Below are 23,900 nucleotides of genomic sequence, written 5' to 3' on the forward strand. Positions count from 1 at the left end.
TCTGGAAATAGGACTCCTGTGCGGGGTACTCCGAGACATGTTCTCCATTCCAACCTGGTGGAAAGCAGAGTGACATAAGCGCATAAACAAAATAGAAAAAAAAACCCAAACAAACTAAAATACACTAGGGAGAGGATACAATGACATTTACAAAACTTGGAAATACTCCAGGAGTACCCATGGCTAACGTCAGAACCAGCATCAAAAATAACTCCTCATTCCAAACACAAGCAAAGGGCTCTTCAGGTATGACACGCTACCAGATGGCAGAGCCCTTCCTCTGCCAGGGCCTCCGGCAGATCAGAGATCTAAAATAATCTGTGGGGTTAAGGGACCTCTCTGAGTTTCTGAGGAGGGATGCAGCAGAAAAAATGGCCAGAAAATGCTGCAAAAAGCACAGAATGGTCCTCTTCAGGCTCACCATGCTGCTTGGAGGATGGCAGAGATGTAGACAGCATACCTGCCTGAACAGGCAAGGCACAGGCTCCTGGGAGCACAGCCAGAGGCTGAACACCCTGTGCAATACTAAAGAATATGATGGGTTTATATCAAATTTATCAGGCCTACTTGGAATGCTCCCCCCTCTGGTTGTTTTTTTTTGTTTGTTTGTTTTTGTTTTTTTTTTATTTAGCACTCATTTAGTATTTATATGTATTTTTATATACCTATGTAAGAATACTTACATTTAAAAAATCACACAGAGCAGGATCTTTCAGGAAGCAAAGTAAAACATTTGTTCCAGTGCCTTTTAATCCACAGTTACATACCCTTGGATATCACAGCTCTTATTAGATTTAAAGACTTTATTAAAGATGATATTAAGAAAACTAAGTCTAGTTATTTCCTTAGTAATATGGGCGCTACTCTTCAATAAGGAGCAACAGGGCATTATGCTGGACTACTTGTCTTTCCCAAGAGCCTGCCAGGGGCAGAGATCACTTTGGTATCCAGGTCTCATTGGTGGCTGCAGGGAAAGCATTTCCACCTCCTGCAGGGTCCAGGCTGCAGATGGGGAACAAGTCCTGAGAAGACCCACAGACAGTGATTATCCCTCTGGGTGCCAGGGAAAGCAGAGACAGTGGTGGGAGGAACATCATGGGCAGTATCTCCTTCCTAGTTCCCACACTGGCTGCAATTCTCTGTCATGCTGAACTGCAAACATGCTCAAAGATGTGTTAGACAGATGTTAGATACAGGTGACCAGATTATCCAGAAAGCAGAGCCAGAGCATTGGTCATCAGACACAATATATGTCTATCAGAGTGTGCTAAAAAGGCAGCACTTGACCAGTGCAGCTGGTAAATCAGGCCTTGCAAGTGGAGCAGAAACAGTCACTTCCACAAATCTCCTTTTCAAAAAATTGCAGTCAAAATAAACTCCAGAAAAATTCTGATTTGCTTTCCTTTCATCCAGTCATTCTATTTTGGTTGTCTCGGCATGCAGATGCTGTAAAACAAGTCGCTAAAATAAAGGGATTTGGTGGTCACCTGCCCTTGTCACTTCCAAAGGGGCAGAACAGTGTCTGTTGCAGACCACAGCCTCCATCACACACAGTCAGCAACTGCATGTTGGGCCATATTTAAAACTCTAGAAATGAAAAGAAATGACAGTTTCTGTAGCCTTTTATCTCTGTGAATTATGCAGCAGCTATTAAAGCTGACGAATAGCTATTACTCAGTGCAAGTGGCAATTCTTGCTTTTCACTTGCTTTGGTCAAATCATTTGAATGTGTGTGATGATTAAGTAACTCCACTGAATTGAATAGCTCTGGGCTTGCATGTGTCAGAACCAGAAGCACCAAGCTTCAAAAAGAATGGAGCTAACCTGGTGCTATAAATGTCACAGATGCCACAGAAATGCAGCTGGAAAGAGGTCATCTAGACCATCTCCTTACTCTGAGGTCCAGTAAGGGAAGCTAGACTACCTCCTCCAGAACTTCAGCTTCTTCTCTTAAATTGCCATTGAGGAAGATTCTACCTCTCCTCTGGTAATGTCTCCATCCCCTGGCTAGGCTTGTTCTTAAAAAGCTTGCACTAATATAAAAATGTTAATCTTCCATGTTTCCAATTCATTTATTTTTTTCCTGTCCTTCTGTGAATGAACATGAAACAGTCTATTGCTACCTTTCTCAATGTTAATCATTTAAATGTCTGAGGATTAATCATGCTGTCCCTCTTAAACTTTCATTTTGTAGACTAAACAACCCCATTTTTTCAGTCTTCTTCACAGACCATGTTTTCCCAACCTCTGCTCACTCATGTTGATCTCATTTCAGTCATCATCATCCCTCTCTAAGTGTATTCCAGGGGAAGCCCTTTGTGGCAGTGTTGGCTCCATTTAAATCCAATTATCTGATCTATGCTTTGCCTGTAAGGGTCAGCTTTCCTATGAAGTTTGTTTTAAATCCTTTCAAGCACCCACTTTTATGAGGATAGGAGGAAAACAAATAACTTCTCTCTTTTGCAGTGATAATCCACACCCACATTCCCATTTTGTGGAGCTGAGAAACAAGGACTTGCTACTGCTCTTCCCTCCATCCTGGTACCATCTCTAGAGCCTTTGTGGGTCCAGCTCTTACACTGCGCTGAGGAGTGGCTATACAACACAACGCTTCACATGTTTCAGCTGCTAGTGCAAGAGGGAACACTGCTGCAGATTTCACTGTAGCCCAGGCATCTTGCTTTATCTATCTGTTATCCTATTTTCTCTTGTTTCTGTTCTTGTCCCAGTCTGCACTGTACCATGTGTTATTTTTAACCTTTTCCACAGGTCTCAGTTTTCACTCTGCAAGGCACATGTGCAGTCCTCTGACATGCACTCCTGGTGCTTTGTGAAGATGCATGGACCAATGTCCTAGAATTTATGCCCAGAATGTGTCCCAAGCGGTGAGCTTGGCTTCAAGAGTTCCCAGTGGAAAATGCCATTGCCTAACATACATCTCACAAATAAGCTCAATCATCCAGGTCACCCTTCTACCTCCAGAAGAAACTTCAGGTCCCTGCCCTTGCCACTGTGCTGGTTAGACCCCCTCTCCTCCCTCTCAGTGTCTGACTTAATGGGATTTCCCAGCTTCCCTTCGGAGCCTGAAGGGTTCCCATTCCCCTAGACTCAGCACAAGGCCAACAGCTCATTTCTGTCTTCCAAGCCAACAGAAAAGCACTAAGCTCTTATTCCCAAGAAACAAAAGAAAGGAGAAGAGCCCAAGTGCTTGCTAAGCAGAGCACCATGTGCATCAGTGCTCTGCCAGCAGCATGAGGGCTTTGTCAAGGCCAGCACTGATGAAAAGCACTGGCCTGAAGAAGGGCTGCTGATACCCGTGACAATATGTGAGGCCTGTGGCCACCCACAAGCAGTGGGGTCTCTCACTGGTTATTCAGGAGCTTCCATCCTTCAAATGGTGAATCTCCGAAGTTGTACCCAATCCTTAACTATTTTAAAGACTTCAATTTCTGCTATCAATGTCTGTTGACCAGACTTTTATCCCACTCATTGTCATATCCCACAGAGGAAGACGACACAGAGCCAGGACACGCAGGGGACCCCTTTCGCAGCCTCCACTGCCGGTGAGCTGCGCCTTTCAGTCGACTTGGTGGGTTAGTGCCTCAGCTCTATCTCACGTTGGTTAGCACAACTCTGGCTGGGTATCAGCCAGGCTCTGCAGGGCTAGAAATACAATCTGGGGCCAGGTAATCTAGCTTGGGGTACCAATGTTTTCATAATTCAATCTACCTTATTCCTTTCCAGGGATCCTCCTTGTGAGAGCATCCTTCAGTGTGTATAAACTCTCTCCTAGCTCAGAGGTTACCAAACTGGCTCTCAATTGGTACCTTCAGCAGCTACTTTCTGGAAGGAGGAAAAAAAGATTGTCAAGACCTTTGGGAACTCAGAAAAACTGGAGAACTTCTGCCACAAATTAAAGCTCAGCAAGGTGACACAGGCTAAGACCACCGCAGCTCATCACAGGAGTGTGTCCACACCTCGTAACCAGCAGGAAATTGTCTGTCCTCACCATGCTGGTGGTTCCCAAGCTCCTTCAAAATGCGAAATCAGAAGTGCTCATAGTTTCCTACTTCTGCCCACCTCAAGGTCTATCCCACACAGCTTGTGCCTGCTTATTTTCTCCATTTGCCTGTTCACAGAATCATAGAATATCTCAAGTTGGAAGGGACCCATAAGAATCAAGTCCAACTCCCTGCTCCTTGCAGGGCTACTTAACACTAAACCATATGACTAAGAGCATCATCTAGATGCTTCTTGAACTCTGATAGGCTTTTGCACTGCTATGAGCAAGCAATCCTTATTCAGAGGATTGCAGTTCTAAAAAAAAGTTCCTGAGATTTTCCCTTCACAGACATTTCCCTGACTCTCAATATTTCTTCTACTTTCACTCACAAATAGCCAAAAGGGTCCTACAGGAGCACTCTCAAACTGAATGGGAGTTTTCCATCTCTGTAGAAGGCTGAGATGCTGCAGCAGAACATTCCCATGTAACCAGTGGTTCTGGAACACACACATCAATGGATTAGGTATTTTATGGGCTCACAGTGCACACACATGCAAATTCCAAGTTTTGGATAACCAGAGAAAAAAAATCTGTTTGCAAAGGTGTAGGGGAGCATTTTCCATGGGTTTAACAAGAAATGGGATAATTTAAATGAGTTATTTAAAGCAGCAAGGGAACACAGACTTCCACATCCCATAACTTTCAAAATACCCTGCCGAAGGGTAAAACAATCAGACTAGAAGCACAACAAAATGCTCACTTTGGTTCCTCACAGACAAACTTTCCCATTTACTTGCAGAAAACTCCCTCTTCCCTGCAATGCAAGTCTCTAGAGATGCCTCAGCAGTCCACTGGGAAGTTGTGCTTCTCCAGCTGGAATATCCTTCTCAAACTCTCTTCTTCTTCCTTAGCAGTGTGTTCCCAAACACAAACTGTGCTTTACTTGCCATTAATGTGTCTCTCACTTCCGGAGCATGCCAACCACTGAAAAAGGGAGGTGATCTTTGACTTGTAAATTTCAGGGTTTTCACATGGAGAGGTGCCCACTGTTCCTAGTGTGGTAGCCCAGCTCCATCCAGAACCCAAAGGCAGCCAGCACCTGATGTTGGAGAGGAAGGAGAGCCTCTTACATCTTACCTGATGATGTCTTCTTAAGGCAGAGGCTGTTTAGCTCTCCCATAAACTATCTCATAACATAAATCAACAGCATTAAAACACTATGATATTATATTAATCTATTTGATTCCCTAAGAGCCTGGTGTAATGAGTCTTGCCAATAGCTTCATTTTTCCCTTCCTAAGCACTCTCTTGCTTTAGCATGACTTTCAGATCACACCATAGGGTGTCACTCACTGAAGAGAGAGCTGGGCTCCTTCTGTTTTCCCTTTGTGCAACACATGCTTTTCACAGGCTAATGCCAATGCTTAGATCTATTACTCTTCCTCATTCTGGTATGCAACACATGCATTACGTACTTTGGCATAGCCTCACCATCAGAGCTGCATAATCCTCAGTTATGATAGTCTTTGGTTGAAAACATGCAAGTATTTTAACTAGAGCTGATCAGCACAGCATCTGGGAATGATAGAGCTGACATTAGTTTCCATGGCATTCTGTGCTTTGTTTTGGACATATTTTAGGTTCCTAGTTTCTGTGGAATAACCACATTTGCATTGTCCTGTTGTCAGTAAAAAACGACTTCACTTCCCCACCACTACTGCCCCCCCTGCCAACCAACAGTCAATAAACTGGCCCTTCCACATCTTCAGCAGGGGTAAGCACAGGTAGTCTGCCACTGGAGTGCCCACTCATCCATATTACTCTTTAATGGCATTCTTTGCAATCCTTCAAATCTGAACTAACCTCAACTTTGTGTCACAGTTCATCAACTCACATTTCACTGTCTTTAGGACCCAAGTTAGCCTTTTAAGGACTTTCCCATTTGAGAGGGTTTTAAACAGCAGCTTTCTGTTACCTACTGTTCTCTTCATATTTTTGAAGAAATCCTTGTGACTGGAAAAGCACCACATAGTTTTGCAAAACTTGACATAGCTTCTCCCACTCACCTTAAACTCCTGCCAGTACTCTCGCAAATCATAGCTTTTTTCACCACTCTTCAGCTGATACCACTCTCTCTTAGTTCTTATGGCAGACTCTAGTACCAGCTTTCAAGATAAGACCTTCGCAGCCCAGTCTATTTCTCCAGTCTAGCAACCCTTCATAACAATAACTTCCATTTGTTATTTTTAGCAACTGAACTATTTCACTCTGCACTGTTAAGTCAGGTTAATTCTGTCTGGGACTGGTGATTTGTAAAAACATTCCCAAGTTTTCCACCTTGCCTTGAACATCTCCAGTGCTGCCAGGATCCGATACTCCACAACTCTGATGGGCAGAGAAGCAATTGTTAGGATAAAAATTTTTTTGGTGAAGCTTACCACAACTGATTTTTTCCCCCTTTCATCTAAAAATGCAAAACCATAATTCAAATGTTTGCAGCACAGATGGGTTCATGTTTAACCAAAAAAAAAAGAAAAATTGTGTTGATCTCTTTACATCCAGGTTGTAGTAATTTCACTGAACTAAATTTCTGGAGCATTTCTTCCATGTTCTGTCTTAATTTACCTTTGGCTGAACTAATATGTCCTCAAACATCTGGATGATTAGAAATAATTTCCAACCACATGGTGTTCCTTGATGCATCATTTTTCTGAGCTACGTACTAGCCATCTTTACAATGCACTTACACTTGGAACTTCATTACAATAAAAGTAAATTCTACTTTTTAATTGTTTCTCTGGAGGTTTCAAGTTCTGCACTCAATTAACTGAAATCAGAAAAGGTCTGTTCACTTAACATTTAGCTCCCAGATTTGAGGAACAGCTGAAGAATATCTAATAGGAAAAAGGTTTCCATGACATGGTGTCTCTGTGAAGGACCTGGAATTCAGATTTTTTGGTAAGGAAATACTCTGTGGAGCATGCAACTCCCTAGGAGCAGTTTCCACAGCAGCCATATCTTTTACTTCAAGCAAATACCATCATCATGCAGTGCGTGCAATTTTAAGAAAGATTTGTTTCCTCGCGTCAAACAGCTTCACTGACTTCAGAGTTTGAGCACGCTGCGGGGAGTGGGTGTTGCCAAAAGCAGAGAATGAAATGGCTTTCTTGGCTTTCTCAGAAACCTATCGGCAACTTAGCTAACTCCTTGGGATGGAATCCCCTTCAAAAATCTGTCCTTTAGGAGAAAACTGATAATTAATGAGCCACATATACAAACTGAGGCATTCCATTACTGAACGTTACTTGAAGTGTTACATCCAGAACCACTGTCAGTGCTACTTAGCACACATAAATTAGCTATCTTCACACGCGCTTCCCCCCACATCAGGAAATACCAGCACCCTACAGCCCTTTGCCAGGCAGAGCTGGGAAAAGCCGGTGCACTGAAGCCCAGGGCTCCTACAGAGAGGTGCCTTTGCCCTGGTGCTCCAGGCGTACCAGCGCACGGCTGTGGCCAGTGGTTCGCCAGCTCGCCAGCTTGCTGCCTGCACTCCCAGCCACCAGGCCAGACTGCCTGCCCGCGCACAGCAGGTCTCAGTAGCCTTCAAAGTTGTGCAAATTGAAACAGTCGCTATTTTGTTGCAGTTCCCCTTTTCTTTGTGGAAGGAATTGCGAAGCCTGAAATTGGCATCTCTACCCCCTCCTCTTTTCTCCTCACAAAAAAACCTCTCCCGGCAGCTCCTGCCACCTCACAGCAGCTCTACCTGCCCAGCTCCATCAGCACAAAGGTGGGAGGATTTGCTGATTACTCTCTCTAAACATGATTGACTTCTCTCCCGTGTTAGCTCTGACACACCAGAACACCCATTTGGCCTACTGATTACTGCTCCAGGCACCCCAGAAAGGCAAAGAGTAGCAGCACCTTGGCTGCAGGCAGGCCTTGTTCTCCCACCCACCCTGTTTCTTACCTGATGGTGCAGCACACGGCGGGAGCACGCCAACCTGGGAGCCACTGTGTCTATCAAAGAAGAGTTGAAAACAATTAAATGAATTGTGCAGACTGCAAAATGACTGCACCTGATGCAGCAGGACAGGCACCTATTACCAAAATTTTCCTTAACATTCTCAGGAAAGCCCAAGTGCCACAGTATTGCGTGCTTCAACAGTTGTTTCATGTTATGACATCTGTATTTAAACTTACCCCGTAACTGAAAGGTACTATGTAACTATTAAGTACATTTTTATTTGAAATCACTAGAACTGAGAAAGTAAATAATTGTAAATAACTCAGAAAATGACAGCTACAGTGTAACTGAGCAGGTATTTATAGTAAAGGCAGATCTACAGTAACACAGATCAACTCCTCAGCAGTCCAGCCTTGCAGGGCAATTGGGCAACATGTCTCCACAGAGCAGCTGAAACAAGGGAGAAACACCTCTCACCTTTAGTGATCTCTCCAAGAATCAATGTTGAGAGACAATTTCTGGAAGGATTTCAGTTTACCAAAAACACTCACACTATGTTCTAAAATTGCTGTACAGCACATAATTTTAAAATTGTTGCAAAACTATGGTTTGCCATTAAAATAGCAGAGAAGGCAGAAAATTTCTTTTGTCATTCTCTTCATGTTCAAAGATGAGTAATTTCTCACTTTTGTAAGGCATCCTGAGAGTTAAGCACGAAACAGATTGTACAAGATGAAGCTTGGCCATAACTGACAGCATGCTTGGCACGGTCTGAAGTGGTCAGAGAAGAATAAAAATCTAATGGCCTGATTCCACAGTGTCCTGGAGGTCATCTAATTTGCATGATCAATCCTCTTAAAGTCTTCAGTAAGAAGGTTACAATCAAATGGAAAGATTTCTGATACGCCTTCTGTGGCAACATTATAAAAACAAATGCAACTCTGCCACATAGAGATGTAAATCAATACTGAGGCTTACACAAAGCTATTGCAGACGGATCTCATCCAGCACAATGAATCATGGGGTTGTTTTTTTTCCCCAAGGAAAAAAAAGTACAACATCCATCTATTTTATTTTAATCTTTATTATAAACAATTTTGTAGTTTCCAGAATGTGATTACTGCATACTAGATAACAAAAACATCCTCAGCAGAATCAGTTTTAGCTTTTACTAGATTAAATCTGAACCAACAAAACAAGTATTTTTTTTAAGGATTTAGTCTATTGCAAGAAAAACAGCTTTACAAACATGAAATAGAATTAAAGATACACATTTGATCATATATACATAAGCAGCTGATGACACTCTGGACAGAAACATACAAGGAACTTCTTTGCACATAAATAGATTTTTAAAAGTATATTTCTTTCACATGTATACAAAATTATTTTGCTTTCTATATGGAGCAAAGTTCTTGGAGACATAAACAAGGATTTCTAAGAGACAAAATCCCACATATTGCTTAGGATGTGAGCTGTCATGCACACAAGGATGTAATAATACAATTTACACAGCATTCCTACACAATACTTGAGCTTCTTATATACATACTTACAAGACACTTTTGTACATGAGATGCCACCTTTGCAATTGAAATGGCATCTACCCTGAAAGGCTGCATTAGTTCCAGTGTTTGTATAAAAGATAAAACAATTTTCAAAAGGCAGCACCACTTGGCTTGCAGAGTCAAGGATCCACGGAGCTGCAGCTATAGTGAAGGCAGCAGGGTGATTACACTGGCCTCTGTGTGTTTACACAGTCCCAGCGGGGAAGGTTAAGATGTGACCCTTGGAAGTCTACACATTACCTCTATAAAATGTGGCTGTGGCAAGAACAATTGATTTTAACAGATCCATGGCTAAAGCCACACACTTCTGCTCTTCAGCTTTCTCTTTAAACTACTCAAGCCAAGTGTCTGGTTCTGTCTTTGGGGGAGAAGTTTGGCTTTTACATGACCTCTTCAGTAGGTTAAGTTATTTATCAATGGAGGGGCTGGGTTCAGCACACACACATGACCTGTGAAACTCTTCTTTAATGCAGACAGAAGGGGTACACATTGCAGCAATGACAGAGGACCCTGCTAAGCTTCTCCTGGAGGTTGGGAATGCTCAGCACCTGTGAGAATCAGTTGCCAAGCCTGCTGTGAGATTAGGTCAGGCTTCCACTTTGTTTTAGGCACAACAGTGTCAAAAGAAAGGCTGGGGTTGTGCTCCTTGTTTCTCTTAATCATACTTTGTCCAACTAGAAAACAGTACCTGGAGAACACTCAGAGCAGCATGCAGGAGATGCCTTTTAAGACCTGGCACAGTGTCTAGTCAAATACCACCTGAACGTCAGCAATGCCAAACACACATACTACTAGCTGCATCTGTGGGTTACACACACCCATACTCATACCAAACCGTCTGCTGATCCCCCTGGGGGTCTGGAGACCCAGGAGCGCTGCTGGAGCTGCTTCCTCTCAGGGGCTCCTCCACAGCCCCAGCACTGCCTTCTGGCACCTTACCCTGGCACTTGGTAAGCAGGGCATCACCCTGGCCTTGCCCGAGGGAAATATTTCCCTCAGTGCTGCTGGAAACAGCTCTGGCAGGGGCCACCGTGGCCACCTCCCCAGTATGAGGGGCTGGCTTGGGTTTGACTTTAGAGGTAGTGTGTGATGTGGGTGAGTAGTGTTGCCCAGGGTTCACACGCTCCTGTTGCTGCACATTGAGATTGCTGCTGGATGCAGTGGGTGAGGCGGAGAACTGATGGAAGGAGAGCGGCCTCTCATCCTTCGGTGGGGCCAGGGAAAGGCGCCGCGCGTCAAGCTGCCGACAGCGGGAATCGACACCTTGCAAGGAACCTGCTACCTTTGCAGACTGTGGCCTCTCTCTTAAGGTTGCCTGGGAGCTCGTTGGCACAGAAGCCCTCAGGGTCTGACTGACAGCATCCTTGCCTCCACGCAGGTCTGCTGCTGACTTCTGAGGGCTCTCCTGCCTGTACGTCTCCGGGCCAGTGGCTCTGAGGAGGTCTGCAGAGGCTAAGCTAAATGCCCTGCTCAGAGACGTACTCCTCCTGCTCGCGGTTCCAAGCTGCTGAGGCTGTGCCATCTGCCGCATCCCACTGGCAGACTGGTGCTGTGGTGTGTGAGGAAGCTTAAGGGAACCCTGAGAGTCTGCCAGAGGCTCAGGTTCAACTTGTCTGAGGTTTGGCTTCATATAATTTCCAGGCTTAGCCGTTCTTCCTTCTTCACTGGCGATAGTCATCTTTACAGCTGGAGCAACAAGACTAGTGGGCATCTTAGCAGCCTCCTTTCTGGATGGCTGAACCAGCAGGTTCCCAGTAGCTGAAGGCTCATTTGCTTTCCTGAAATAATCGCTGAGCAAGTCATCTCTGTTACTGGAGGTGTCCTGGTGTGAGAAAATATGCACAGGCCACATTAATGACAACACTTTTTGTTTAAAGAATCATGCAGAGCTTTGTGTTCAGATAATCTTCCCACTTAATTCAACCCAAATACAACCACAGATTTTAGATTTAAAGAGGGGAACAGAAGATATAAATGTTTACAATGGATATAAATCCAAATCAAGGAGTAACATGCTTATCATAATTAGATCATGACAGCCTTGTTTGCCAGATTAATTGTCTTAAATTTAAAAAATTCATCTTGCCTACAACCTGGGCAGTATCTCTTTTCCTTCCTTTCACATCAGCCACTGTCACTGTAACATCAGTATCATATTAATGACAGCCATTGGTATCAGCAGATATCAATTATGGGCTGTCATCTTCCAAAATACAGTTCATCTAGATAACACTCTACTGTAACTTCAGGGATACAACAGGAGAGAATATCCCGGGGAGCTGTGCTAGCATTACAAAAAAGTTTCATTGCTTCTCCACGGATTCGCCTCACCTCTCCCAGTCAATATACTATACATGTTAAAATCTGCATGTACAATATAATGAAATGTACAAAAAATCATTACAAATATTGCAAAATTATTGCTTGTCCACAATTAACTTGCAAATTTCAAGTCAGACAATTAACCTGGCAGTAAAAGAAAATATATGATGAATGTTTCATGGGGATGGTCCATGCAATCCAAAACCGGTGGTATTTGATCAGCTGCCATCAGACTATTAGTACGAGGCATGCTCAGAGTAGTTATGGAACATGCTGTTTTCACAAAAAACGTGCTGAAACAAGCTCATGGAATTTACTTCTTTACTCTTCTCTAGGGAGTATGTTAAAGCTTAATATATTCATTTCACTACCATTCCAAACGTTTCTTCCAGTCACAAAACTCATTTGCTAGAAGTGAACACCATCAACGGCGATAGTGCAGCAGGAAGATTTCTATGCTCAACTAAATGTTAAAGCGTTAGGGTTATTTTTAACTTCACTTTAAACTTCTGTTACGCACATTAACATTACAGAATGACTAGTCTTCCAAAAACACGCATGTTTATGAACAAGCACTAGAAATACTTTATGAGCAATTAATTCAAGTGATCTGGCAGCCTTCAAAATAACAGCTAAGAGTTACAAGTATGCTTCTATAGGTATTAATATGCTAGCAAAAGCTGCGGTTAAGTTGGGAGCTGTTGCCTTCATAGCAATAACAACGGATACCCTGGGGATATACAGTGAAGTAGATCTCCTATTTCCCCTGCCTGTTCTGTGCCTCACGCTGTCGAGACACGAATGACTGAGGACCGATTCGAGTGACTGCGAAGGTTCCTGATGGAGGGAAGGACATAGGGAGTAGCAAGAGGGATACAGTGCATCAGCTTCTAACAGAAATTGGTGCAATGAAATCATTTCACTCTCATTTAAACTGCGCCGACGCTGAAAAGGAACAAGGATGACAGAAAGAATGAAAACGGAGACATGGTCATGTAGTTACAGACAAAAAAAAAAGTAAAATTTTAGACATCTCTAAAAGCTAAGAATTGTATTTAGGATAATGAGGGAATAGGAGGTATGTTTAAATATTGCTCTGAAAATTCAAGGACCAGAATTTACTGATGCCATAAAATGGTACAGCTCTGTTGATTTCAATACTGTTACCAAGGCATTCATGAAACAGAAACATCTGCTCACTTACACTATCAGTGAATTGTTCTTAAGATATTAAGAACATGCTCAATACTGCACAGCCTCACTTCAGTAAAAGACAAATGCTATCTAGAAAATCAACATATCATTTCCAACAAAGCACTTCAGCATGTGGCATATTCCTGCAGTCACTGAACCAACAGAACAGTGGCAGTCAGCATACAACACACAGCATGGTGAAAGCATCAAGAACTTCCTTCAGCAAGAAAAATAATCTCTCTCAAATGCACTGATGGTATTTTCAGATTAGGAGACAGTTTTAATAACTGCATATTTTGCACTTCAATTGAAAACTACTGTTAGGTTTCATTTCTAATTACAGTTTTAGCAGGTGAAAATTCCACAGAAAACTTATCAGTTCACAAATAAAAATACTTGGAGCTGAGAACTGATGATATAATACAAAACACCTTGACCACAAGTGTTTGGTATTGGAAAGCCCCAGCAGTCCAATACATAGTACTTGCAGTGAATTATCTGCCTGACTTGCCATAGCTGATACACCAGAATAAACTAGCAGAGTGCTGTGTGAAAGTTAATTTTGCCTTAGTTGTTGGAACTGTTTCATTCAATTTGCAAGATTCAACAGTTCTCTGCAAGTTCCACACATATGAACTTTCCTTGTTTCTCTATGTCCTCATTCCCCTGAATCAGCTTTGAACAGTTTTTTGTTATCTGAGATGGGCTGTCTAGCTCTATTAACTTACACTTGGTGAGGACAGCCTGTTGCTCTCTTCCAAGAACTCTTCCAAAGTTACCATCTCACTGCCAGGTGAGGCAGACCGTTGTCTGCCTGTGTAAGACTGGGATGGAGTACTCTTCTGAGGTATATCATAAGAGATCAAACCATTTCTGTGGGAGGACAACTCATGCCTGCTGCTAGGGCTTAAGACAGCAGAAGCGGAGCGAAAGGGATAGGTGTCTCGGAGCAAGGCTGGTGCCTCTCTGCTTGGCACCGTATCTTCACTGCTGAGACTCTCTGTTCTACCATGGATATGATCTAAGGAACCTGAGGAGAAACATAAATATCATTAAAGACATTGTTCTTCCCTCATTTCAGTAGATTTCTCACTGAGATAGGAACTTTTTCACCCAGGGACACTTCCACACGGACTAGATGGCATTTTTGACCTTACTTTCTTCTCCCATAGAACTCAAGACAGTCAGAACTTCGAAACACCAGGACTGGTAAACGTCTCACAGTACATACTTTGAGCCCCTGTGTTAAACAAACACAGCTACTTGTCCAAAGTATAGGCATAACAGAGATAGCAAAGGGGCATCTTTACCACCCCTGTGCCACTAGAAGATCTCCCAATCTTGGCTGCGTGTGATCTGAGAGCCAGAACCTAGCAGTGGAAAAGCAAAAAGTGGATTTTTCCACACTGCTGGGTCACCTGGCATCCTTCAAGGATGCACAATTTCAGCAAAAGCAAATCTCCAGAGCACCCCAATTCCATACACAAGCTGTGTACGGAGTAAGAACACCTGTTGTTGTAAAGAAAGTCTGAGTGGCCTGATACTTCCCACGATATGATGCCAGTCAGACTGAAGCAAAACTAGACTGCCTGCCTTAAAATCCACCCCTTGCCAGAATCAATCTTAGAAAAATACTTCTTGCCAGCAGTTTTGATTCCCAAGACAGCCACGTCCAGATTGCATAATCATTACAATTTCAAAACAACAGTCTTCAAATGTAATTGGAAGGAAAACGGCATTTTGCACAGTTTCATGGAATTTCACTTCCTGTTTGTCAGAACTCAGCTGTAAAAGCTTTACCTTTCAAATTGAGAGGTGAACTACTGCTGGAAGCATTCCTACTGCTCTCTAAACTGTTTGGCTTGGACACTGAAAAATACAAAACAAGCATTGAACAAACAGATCTTAAGTTCCTCTGATTCTCTAAAAGACTTGGCTACAGTCTGCCTTCTGAAAATAGGACCTGTGCAACCAAGTCACTTTGAAAACATTAACAATGTAATATACACACGATGCCAAAATCTGGACAGAGTAGAAACCATTTTCATATTTCAACTCAAGTTATTCAGGATCCATCTTGTTCTTCTCACTTATTTTTTGCACGAAGAATTATGTTCTGGGTTTTGCTTTTACGGCAACTATAAACAAAGTAATGTAAATACTGAAGAATTTCAACAATAAGCTGCTGTCTCTTTCTCAAGTTTGTTTCTTTAGAAGGAGCTAGTAACCAGCCTACAAATTAAGTCTTCCACAAATCTCTAAGCAGGCAGTGCTCCTGCTGCACCATTCCCGCCATGCATCCACACTCCACACCCCAAATATTTTTTATTGCTGATTCACTCCCTTATGGAAGGAATTGAACATTGTCCAGAAAAATCAGCAACAAATCTGTAGGACATGCATTAAAGGGTCTGTTGCTAGGGCAAGGCAACTCATCTCAAAGTCAGCATTGGTTTTGAAAATTTATTTTGGGAAAACATCCATTAAAAGCTTCTTAATAGAAAAATAGAAGTACTTAGATCCACATTCCCAAAATGGTGTTGTGTTGCTACATTCTATCACGTTAAGTTTAATTAAAACGCTCCGGGACAGCTCATGTGGATGCAATGACACAAGTCTTAAGGTAAAGGTTTAAAGCACTCGTGTATGTTACAAGCTTACCGTGCTGTCTGGTGCTTGCAAGCTCTACCTCAGGGGACTGTTCACATAGATTATCTTCTGAATTATAGCCTGAAAAGAACAAAAAACTTCAATCAAGAGGCTTTTATAGAGCCAACACTGGAAGAGCAGCCACCTTCTCACCACTGCTGTGAATCACTGGGCAGGGAACCACAGAACTGACATCCAAATGTGGTCTGTCAAGTTGATGACATTACAAGAGTGAGGAAACCCAGTATCTGATCAATTAAACCACTGAGCAGATAAAGTAGGAGTGAAAATACTAGTGCTCTGTTTTTGTACTTGAATGCCAGTAGAAGCCATGTTTCACCCAAGCAGGAACTACAGAGTAGGCTGACTTGGACTAACAGCTGGTACATCAAATGCACTGCCCACCTTTTGGTCTGTTTTGGATCCTGGAAATAGGGGTGGAAGTGTGCAGATGAATAGCTGAGGTTGAGTAAGTCCTGGGACCCAGCTCCACCCAGCAGTGTTTTGTCACAGAGTCCGCTGAGATTTCAACATCATCATTGCTGCCTCCGTGATGGGAATTCCTCTTCTGCTTTAGGTCCATTAGCACTGAGGGGGAGAGAGGTAAATAAATACAATCATACAGTCAATGAAAAATAGCATTAGGAGATTTGTATTTATCTGCCCATACAAACATGACAAGCAGGCACAAAGAAACTGCACAACAGAGGCGCTAGTTTTGCAAGCTTTTCCATAAACAGTTCAGTATTGGATAGGAAATTTCTGCCACCAGTTTTTCAATCATGTGTGCTCTCTGTAAAGTGTGGGAGTGACAAGGGCTGCTTAGTGCCAGTGGGTGGGTTGATATTATACATGCAACAATTACTGTGAAAGGAAGAAGAAAAGGAGCAAAGTCATGAATGCAGAAAAGATAAGTGAGGTGTAAAATTCCCATAAAATTATTCCTTGCAGGTACATTTTATAAGCACTTGCTTCAGTAATAAAATAGAATAAGGAAAGAGTGACAGTAGTCACGCTCTTATTCAAAGAGAAATAATGCTGATTTGGAAATTATCTAGCATGATCCACACACTAAGCTAATTGCTTTCAGGTTTAGATCTTTGCTGTGGGGTAAGAGCTCAGTCCCTACAAGATTAAAACTCTGCTGCTCTTATGATGCTCTGGTGCAATGATTTTTAAGCGGAATTCCTGGGATCTTAGCGTGAGAACAACAAAATCTACCTGCTAGAATATTATTTTGATTCAGAAAGCTGAAGACATCTTTCCTAGTGATGAGGTAGGTTAATCCATTTCTTGTAATGTGAATGTAGGCACACATAAAATAGAAAAACAATTTCAAGAATTTACTGTAGGAAACACCCTTAATGAGATGCAAGATTCTAGTTTTATATATATTTCTAGGGAGTACTTGGCTTAACTAGTAGTAACTAAATGCCGAAAACACAGCAGAGGGCAGTGGTCAAAATAAACACCTTGCAGAGACAATGGACAGACAGTTAGCTCAAAGCACAGAGCAACAGCAAAGTTGTGTTAGAGAAATGGACCAAGTTACTGTCATCTTGGATGACTCCTGGAAGCTGATTTCAGAAACAATGTTTTCTCCCACAGTCTGCGTGGGCTCCATAGCACAGGCCTGGCACTTTCTCTCAGAATTGATGTTTATGACATGCCTGTAGGGGCAATTACTGGCTAAAGCTTGGCACGCAAATCTGTATTTCTAATTGAATTTGTAGATGCACTTAACACCTTCCATAGATGTCAGAACTATTAACTGCCCTGGAAACTAATGTTCTCTACAAATCCCAAAATGGGCAGTAACAGGCTACTGTGCCAGTGTCCCTGGTTGTGTCACAGAGGGTCAACTCTCAGAGTGAGAGGGAAAATGAGATCTTTTGGCCTCTCTGCTAAGCTCCCAGTAGCGTACTGCCTGTGCTGCATAGGTTTCTCTAACCAGAGTGGGGACTGGACCCACACATTCATTTCAGAAGCCACCAGGTCATGACTATCAGGCAACAAGAATTCTGGGCAATGGATCCATGATGAAGGTTATTCCCAATCTTAAGAGGACAAATCTACTTTCTTCTTCCAAAAAAATCTGTCAAAACTGAAGCAGCAGAAACTGAAACTTTAGCTCAATTCAAGATGAATTTTCATAGCTGGAAGTGTAAAACCTTGCTAAACAGCAGGTTTGAATGCAAACGTCAAGACACTTTGCAGAGAATAATTTTCCCAGTAGCTTCCACTCTATATTCAAAGCTAGAGTATTTAAAAGCAGACAAAGATGTTAAAAAACCTGCCAGTTTTAGCATTTAGTGGCACAGAATATTGAAAAAATCTCCAGGATTTGAGACTACTTATATATTAGATTTGTATTTTAGTAGGACTACGACACTGTAGAAAGCATAGCAACAGCAAATCAGTTCAACACTTTGACTGGACACGATGCAAGTATGTGATTGCAAGAAAATATTGAAGCGCATAGCAACTTCACTTACTTATAACATGCACCACAGCCAATATACATACGCAAACTGTATGCCATGAGGTCCCCTAAAAATGTGCTGCATTGAAGAAATGATCCACAGTGTGCAATAGTGATTCATCTTCTACAGGAAAACTTAAGTCCATGTTCGCTAATCTGTGCTTGTACTTAAGAGTATTGTAAAGACATGCTGAGTGTTTCTATTAAGGTGTGTGTTCTTTTAAGGCACATGGGATTTTTTTTTTTTTTTTTTAGTTTAAAATATTTGTCAGAAATAAATTAAGATAAATGCTAAAGAGAAGGTGTTAGAAATCTCCCAATTCCGGGAAAGAAAGAGGTTCATTAGGAGAGGATGGGATGTCGGAAGAAGACCAGAACCGGAGCCGATTAGAGAGAGACTGATGATTCGATGGAGACTTAGGAGACTTTTCTTTATCCTTGATTTTGCTTCTCAAAAAGGCAATCTTTTTGCGATGCGCAGCTAAATTGTTATCACCCAGGTATCCCAAAAAGAAGAAAAAAAGTAAAGAAAACCTTGTAAATAAAACTTAAAGTGTCTTAAACCAGATTAAAGACTACACAACCAGTAAAACCAAAAAAAGCTAAACAAAGACTAACACATATATTTGGAGGACTGATTAACGCATAGTTAATCTGACTCAAGATTAATGCACAGATTAACATGTATACATAAAATATAAGCAAGTCCATTAAGAAATCACTGTTAGATCACCCAAAATGTTTTTACTTAAAGTAAAATCAAATAGGTGTGCATGTTACTTGGTGATAATATACTCAAACTTCCCAGATGTCTTCTAGGCTTTAACACTGATGCTCATCTCAACATAAGCATGTTTCAAATAACATCAAGAAGAATAAAGTCCCAGAGACTTTCTGTTATCTCTGGCACTCCATGAGGGCCTTGTTTTGTGGAAACCCAAGACCAAATTCCCAAGTTGAATTCTGGATGCATGTTAAACACTTAACACCTCTGGGAATCACATGGATGATCTGAGACATGCATTTTTAATTTAAGTGAATCAACGACCTTGAAGAATAGAATGGGAAAAGGGAAAAATAAAGCCCAATCAATACAAAAACTTCGGCCAGGCAGGCACTTGCAGTAGTTTATAACAACAGTTCTACCCTCCTCAGCTGCTCCCCTTCTGTTTCCCACACTCCCCAGTAGGAAGACAGGAATTATTATTTAAGGATTAATTTCAAAGCTGCTTCTTGGAAAGTGTTCTGGAAAGACAATGATCTATATATAGAAGCTGAGTGATCTCAATAGAATAAGCAAAGCTTGTGATATATATTACCTTTAATAAAGATCACAGAGTACTTATTTTGAGGAGCTTTTTTCTAAATTTCCCATAATTAGGAATGCCTGATTTACTGTATGAACTAATTAAACAGAAAAATAAATCATTCCATCTTCCTTATGTTTGCCTTAAGAGTGTTCAAAAATTTATTTAATCATTTTACATTAAGAAATTCTTAGTTTGATTCTAAGTCAAAACATGGTATCATTCGCCAAAATAATTAGATTACAGTCAATTAGCATTTGTTGTTATTGCTTTTGCATGTGCGCCATCTCCTGGCAGTGGCTGTAAGACCAGCTATCACCCATTTGAAGAATAGTTGCTAATGAACCATGGTATTGTATGGTCCAACTTTAACCTGCTTTGTTGCAAAACCCCAGTAAATGAAGTATCTCCACCAACTTATTCCGTAACTTGCAATACATTCAAGCAAAACAAGAAACTGTATACAAAAGCTGAAGGGAGAAGTAGATAAAAGGAACAAACCAAACTAAAACCAAACCAAAACACAAAAACTTCTAGCTTACTCAGCCTTTTAGTTCAGGGATTTTTTGCTTACTAAAACTTTTAGTTTACTAAAAAAAGGACTATACAATGTAATGTGATGGAGTATTAACATATCCTTTATATTAAAAGATATTTTTAAAATCTTTTCAAAAAATACTGTTCAGCTCATGAATTTAGGCTGGGCATTCCTTACCTTTGTTTGAAGAACCCCCCGTGTTCTCTCTCTCTTCCACAGAGTTTGACCCTTGAGAAGTATTATCTTGAGTCTCTTGATGTTTCAGTTTTTGGGAGGCAGATGGAGAGTTTACCGTCTCAGGGGATTCACAATGCCATGGAGGGCTTTCTGCTGTTGGTTTCAACCGCTCCCTTGTAGTCTCCTTCTTTGGCTTGATTAGTTTGACTAAGGCTCTGGCTCCAATCCAGTGGTTTTTCCTGATAAAGCAGGTTTTGTGAATGGGATTCACAAAATGCTACAAGAAATACTCCCTGAAGAAGTTTACATCTGTGCTAAAGCCATCAAGCCATCCTACATTCTTATTTGTTTTCTGTCATTAATTGGCTGGAAAGATGCAGCATGAATTTCACAGAGCTTGAGATCCATTTCTCTCCCAAAGTCAAAATTATTTTACAGAAATATTTCTTCAGCATGAGAAATGTGAGAAAAACAACCATTCCCTCTTCTAGAAACCTACACTACACATATGGACCCACATTTTAACAGTGTGAAAAGCTCTACTACAGGAACAGACTGAGAAGGAAAGAAATGAAAACTGCTTTAAAGATGAATCCCTCTCTTTGCTCAGGCTATCAAGTCAGAACTGTGTGTGATGGAATGAGCTTGGGTCTTTTTTTGTTGTTCTAATATAATTTTTTAAAGTCCTTTCTGACAGACTTTCTGACATTCCCTTTGGAAGAGCAGCTCTGGAAGCTCCGACTGCTGCTCCATTATCATACTGGGGGTCCCTTCCCCTTCTAGGGACAAGACAATATTCATCAGGACAAAGTGGCTCTTTTCCAGTTAATACTTTTTCAGAATCCAGTATTAAAACAGAGGGCCCCACATGAGGTACTGTGCTCTTTATCAACACAACCTGCTGTAACACAACCTGCTGCTTCAGGGAATGGCTTGCAGAGTGAGAGCGAAAAGAGAAGTGGAGATGACATTGTCCTTATTTCAGATGAAATTTCTGTTATCTCCAGTTATGAAGAGACCTTTCTCACCCTTACGAATCTGTATAACAATAGCAGAACCGAACCCATATGGGACTTACTTTTTTGGAGTAGGATCATAAAACTTGTACTGATCCATTATCTTCTCTTCAAGTTTTTCCTTGTGCCTCCTTAAGGCATTCAATTTATCACTGTGAGGGGGAAAAGCACATTCTGAACCAGCTGTATGAAATTAAGCATGATCAAAAAAATTGAAGACCAAAAGCCACCAAGAGAGAAAAGAGACTCAAATATCTTCCTATCGCATAACCTTCAGAATCCTACTGAGCTCTTTCACTGTATGAGAGGGCAAATGCAAAAGCCTAACAAACTTGCTGATGGGTGATTTTTGTGTAATAAGCATGAAAGGTGAAAGAACAACAGTAGATTGGTGCTAGATTAGTCACTAATAACTCACGCAGTGTTTGTTTCATGGGTGTTAAGATTAATCTTATTTTGTTTTTGAAAATTCGTTCGCTGATTGCTCAGTCTTATTCACAGATCACTGACAACTACTCAAGGGTTAAGGTCCTTACACAGTTTGAACTTCTTGTCTACACAATAACTGGGTATTTTATTTCTGTTCTACTTACTCTGTGGTAACTAGAGAAATAAATAATGTTTGACCTTTTTAAGACTACTTTGGTCTCCCGTGAGCAGTGTCAAAGCACTTTCAGCAGTGCCATGTACTATTTTTTTTTACTTATTATTTTATTAACCTGCACAGTGGATGCTAGCAAATCTTTTTTCATTCAAGTAGTAGGTCTAATGTACCTCCATCACAGAACTGTCAGACACCTGCATAAATATGCTTGGAGTACATTTGAACTGTATTCAGCCAATTTCAGCAATTTCTAGTATTGCAACCATATAATCTAGTACTGAAATAAAACCCAGTCAGTAACTCCCACATCATCCTGAAGTGCTTAGACTAAAGTTCTTGGGATTAAGAACACTTTTCTTCCTTCTTTCATACCTGTAAGAGAAATTCACTGCAGTAAGAACAGGATTCTTTGTTAATGTACAATGTTTAAACAGAGCATCTCACTTAAGTCTGTCACCCTGTGCATGGGGGACACAGCAATATATGTTGACACTTGCATCCTTAAAAACAGCAAAGGAAGTATTTCTTATAATGCAAATAATAAAAACTAGAGTACGAATATTTGCTACTCTTCAGGAATCTAAATATAAAATGACTCATAGGACTAAATTTTTGTTGCAACACAGCTGTTACTCAAGCTCTTCAGAAACCTTTGAGAAGTACCACTGGGTTCAGCATTCCATCTTATATAACTAAGTTTTCCACATGGGTTCATCTATATTATTCGAAAAGAGCTGTGTTTGTCCAGGTGTCGCCTGAACATCCCTTTGCAGTAAAGGCAATGCAAAGAAATTTTGTAGCTTCTCCCCATTACATATATCTCCTCCTAAACACCCCCTTTTATATCCAGGTATCAAGTAGACCTATCATTCCCCTGCCTGTCCTTCTACTCCCGATAGATGATTTGTATTCTATGCTTGTCTAGAGGACTTTTTTGTGTTTCACAATTCAAATCTCTAGGTTCTTACATGTACTGTTTCTGTTCTTCATGATACTGCTCCCTGTTCTCCATGTTCTGCTCCAGTAGCATCTGATTCTGCTGGCTCAGCATCTGAATCTGACTCAGGAGATGATGGTTTTCTTCTTCCAGATTTCCCTTTAGACGGGACAGCAGCTGTTAAACAAAATAGATTAATCTCTCCTCTGCATCTGGCTTCCCTGGAAGTGCACCATAATCAAGCTAACACAATAGCATAGCAACCTAGGATACAAATTGATAAACTTCAGAGTATACGGGGGTGTTATTATGACCACATAGCTTGACCACCTCTATACAGTGTGCCAAAAACTTCACACAATGAATGTTAGCTCTCTAACAGGAACCCAACAGCATACCCACCTACAGCTACTCACCTCACAGTGGTTATCCAGTTTGGTCAGAGAGATATCCATGGACTGGTGCTGTTCTTTCAGCTCATCATAGCGAGCCTGCCAACGATTCAGCTCCAGCTGGGAGTTGTTCAAGGAAGTTTTCAGCTCTTTAGTGTGTGAATGCAGTCCTTCATACTCTGCCTTTAGCTGGTTGTGCAAGAAATTCACCCTAAACATGAAGCAGCCAGCAGGCTTATAAGGACAGTTCATAGAATGTATCTCACATTCAAAGACCACACCATCAGTGTGCAGTTGTCACTAAATCAAGCATTAAGTTCCAAAGACTAACTCCTAAAGAAATTTTTATTCTAAGCCTATAATACAATTTTATTACAAAAGCAGTAATAGCATTATAAAATATTTCAAATGTACAAAAGAACTGAAAGCAAAATAGATGAAACATAAAACTGCTATTTGCTCAATGTTTAAGAAACACACCACAAATTTCTGAGGCACAATGTATTTAAGAGCATCTGGATATAAAGGCAGTTCTATCTGGCAGAAAGAACACTCACACAAATCTTTTCCTGATGCATGAAATATGAGCATTAAAGCATCCTGAACTGTGAAACATTGCAATGTTGTAAGATGTCACTGTGGTATTCTTTTATAGCTTTTGGTGAATCTAAAAACGTCTACAAATCATGAAGGCATAAAATTAAATAGAGAAATAAAAAAGATCAGGTTCTGTATCCACTGACA

At 41.2% G+C, this 23,900-nt stretch overlaps 1 protein-coding gene across 2 annotated transcripts in view; it reads right to left on the reverse strand.

Annotated features, from left to right (window-relative positions):
- Positions 1-9,034: 9,034 nt before the first annotated feature.
- CCDC88C (coiled-coil domain containing 88C) overlaps positions 9,035-23,900 on the reverse strand; it is a 107,552-nt gene continuing 92,686 nt past the window's right edge. The window contains exons 22-31 of one of the 2 annotated variants that reach the window (XM_074824949.1): positions 23,181-23,367; positions 22,796-22,941; positions 21,286-21,375; positions 20,208-20,446; positions 16,109-16,291; positions 15,716-15,784; positions 14,855-14,923; positions 13,783-14,084; positions 12,590-12,805; positions 9,035-11,360 (exon numbers count right to left, since the gene is read on the reverse strand). In XM_074824949.1, coding sequence (XP_074681050.1) covers positions 10,347-11,360; positions 12,590-12,805; positions 13,783-14,084; positions 14,855-14,923; positions 15,716-15,784; positions 16,109-16,291; positions 20,208-20,446; positions 21,286-21,375; positions 22,796-22,941; positions 23,181-23,367 — 2,515 coding nt within the window. In that variant the 3' untranslated portion in view covers positions 9,035-10,346. The remainder of the gene's footprint in view (positions 11,361-12,589; positions 12,806-13,782; positions 14,085-14,854; positions 14,924-15,715; positions 15,785-16,108; positions 16,292-20,207; positions 20,447-21,285; positions 21,376-22,795; positions 22,942-23,180; positions 23,368-23,900) is intronic. The other variant, XM_074824950.1, reaches the window with a different exon arrangement.

This window comes from Strix aluco, chromosome 4 (assembly GCF_031877795.1).
Source record: "Strix aluco isolate bStrAlu1 chromosome 4, bStrAlu1.hap1, whole genome shotgun sequence".
NCBI classification, from domain to species: Eukaryota; Metazoa; Chordata; class Aves; order Strigiformes; family Strigidae; genus Strix; species Strix aluco.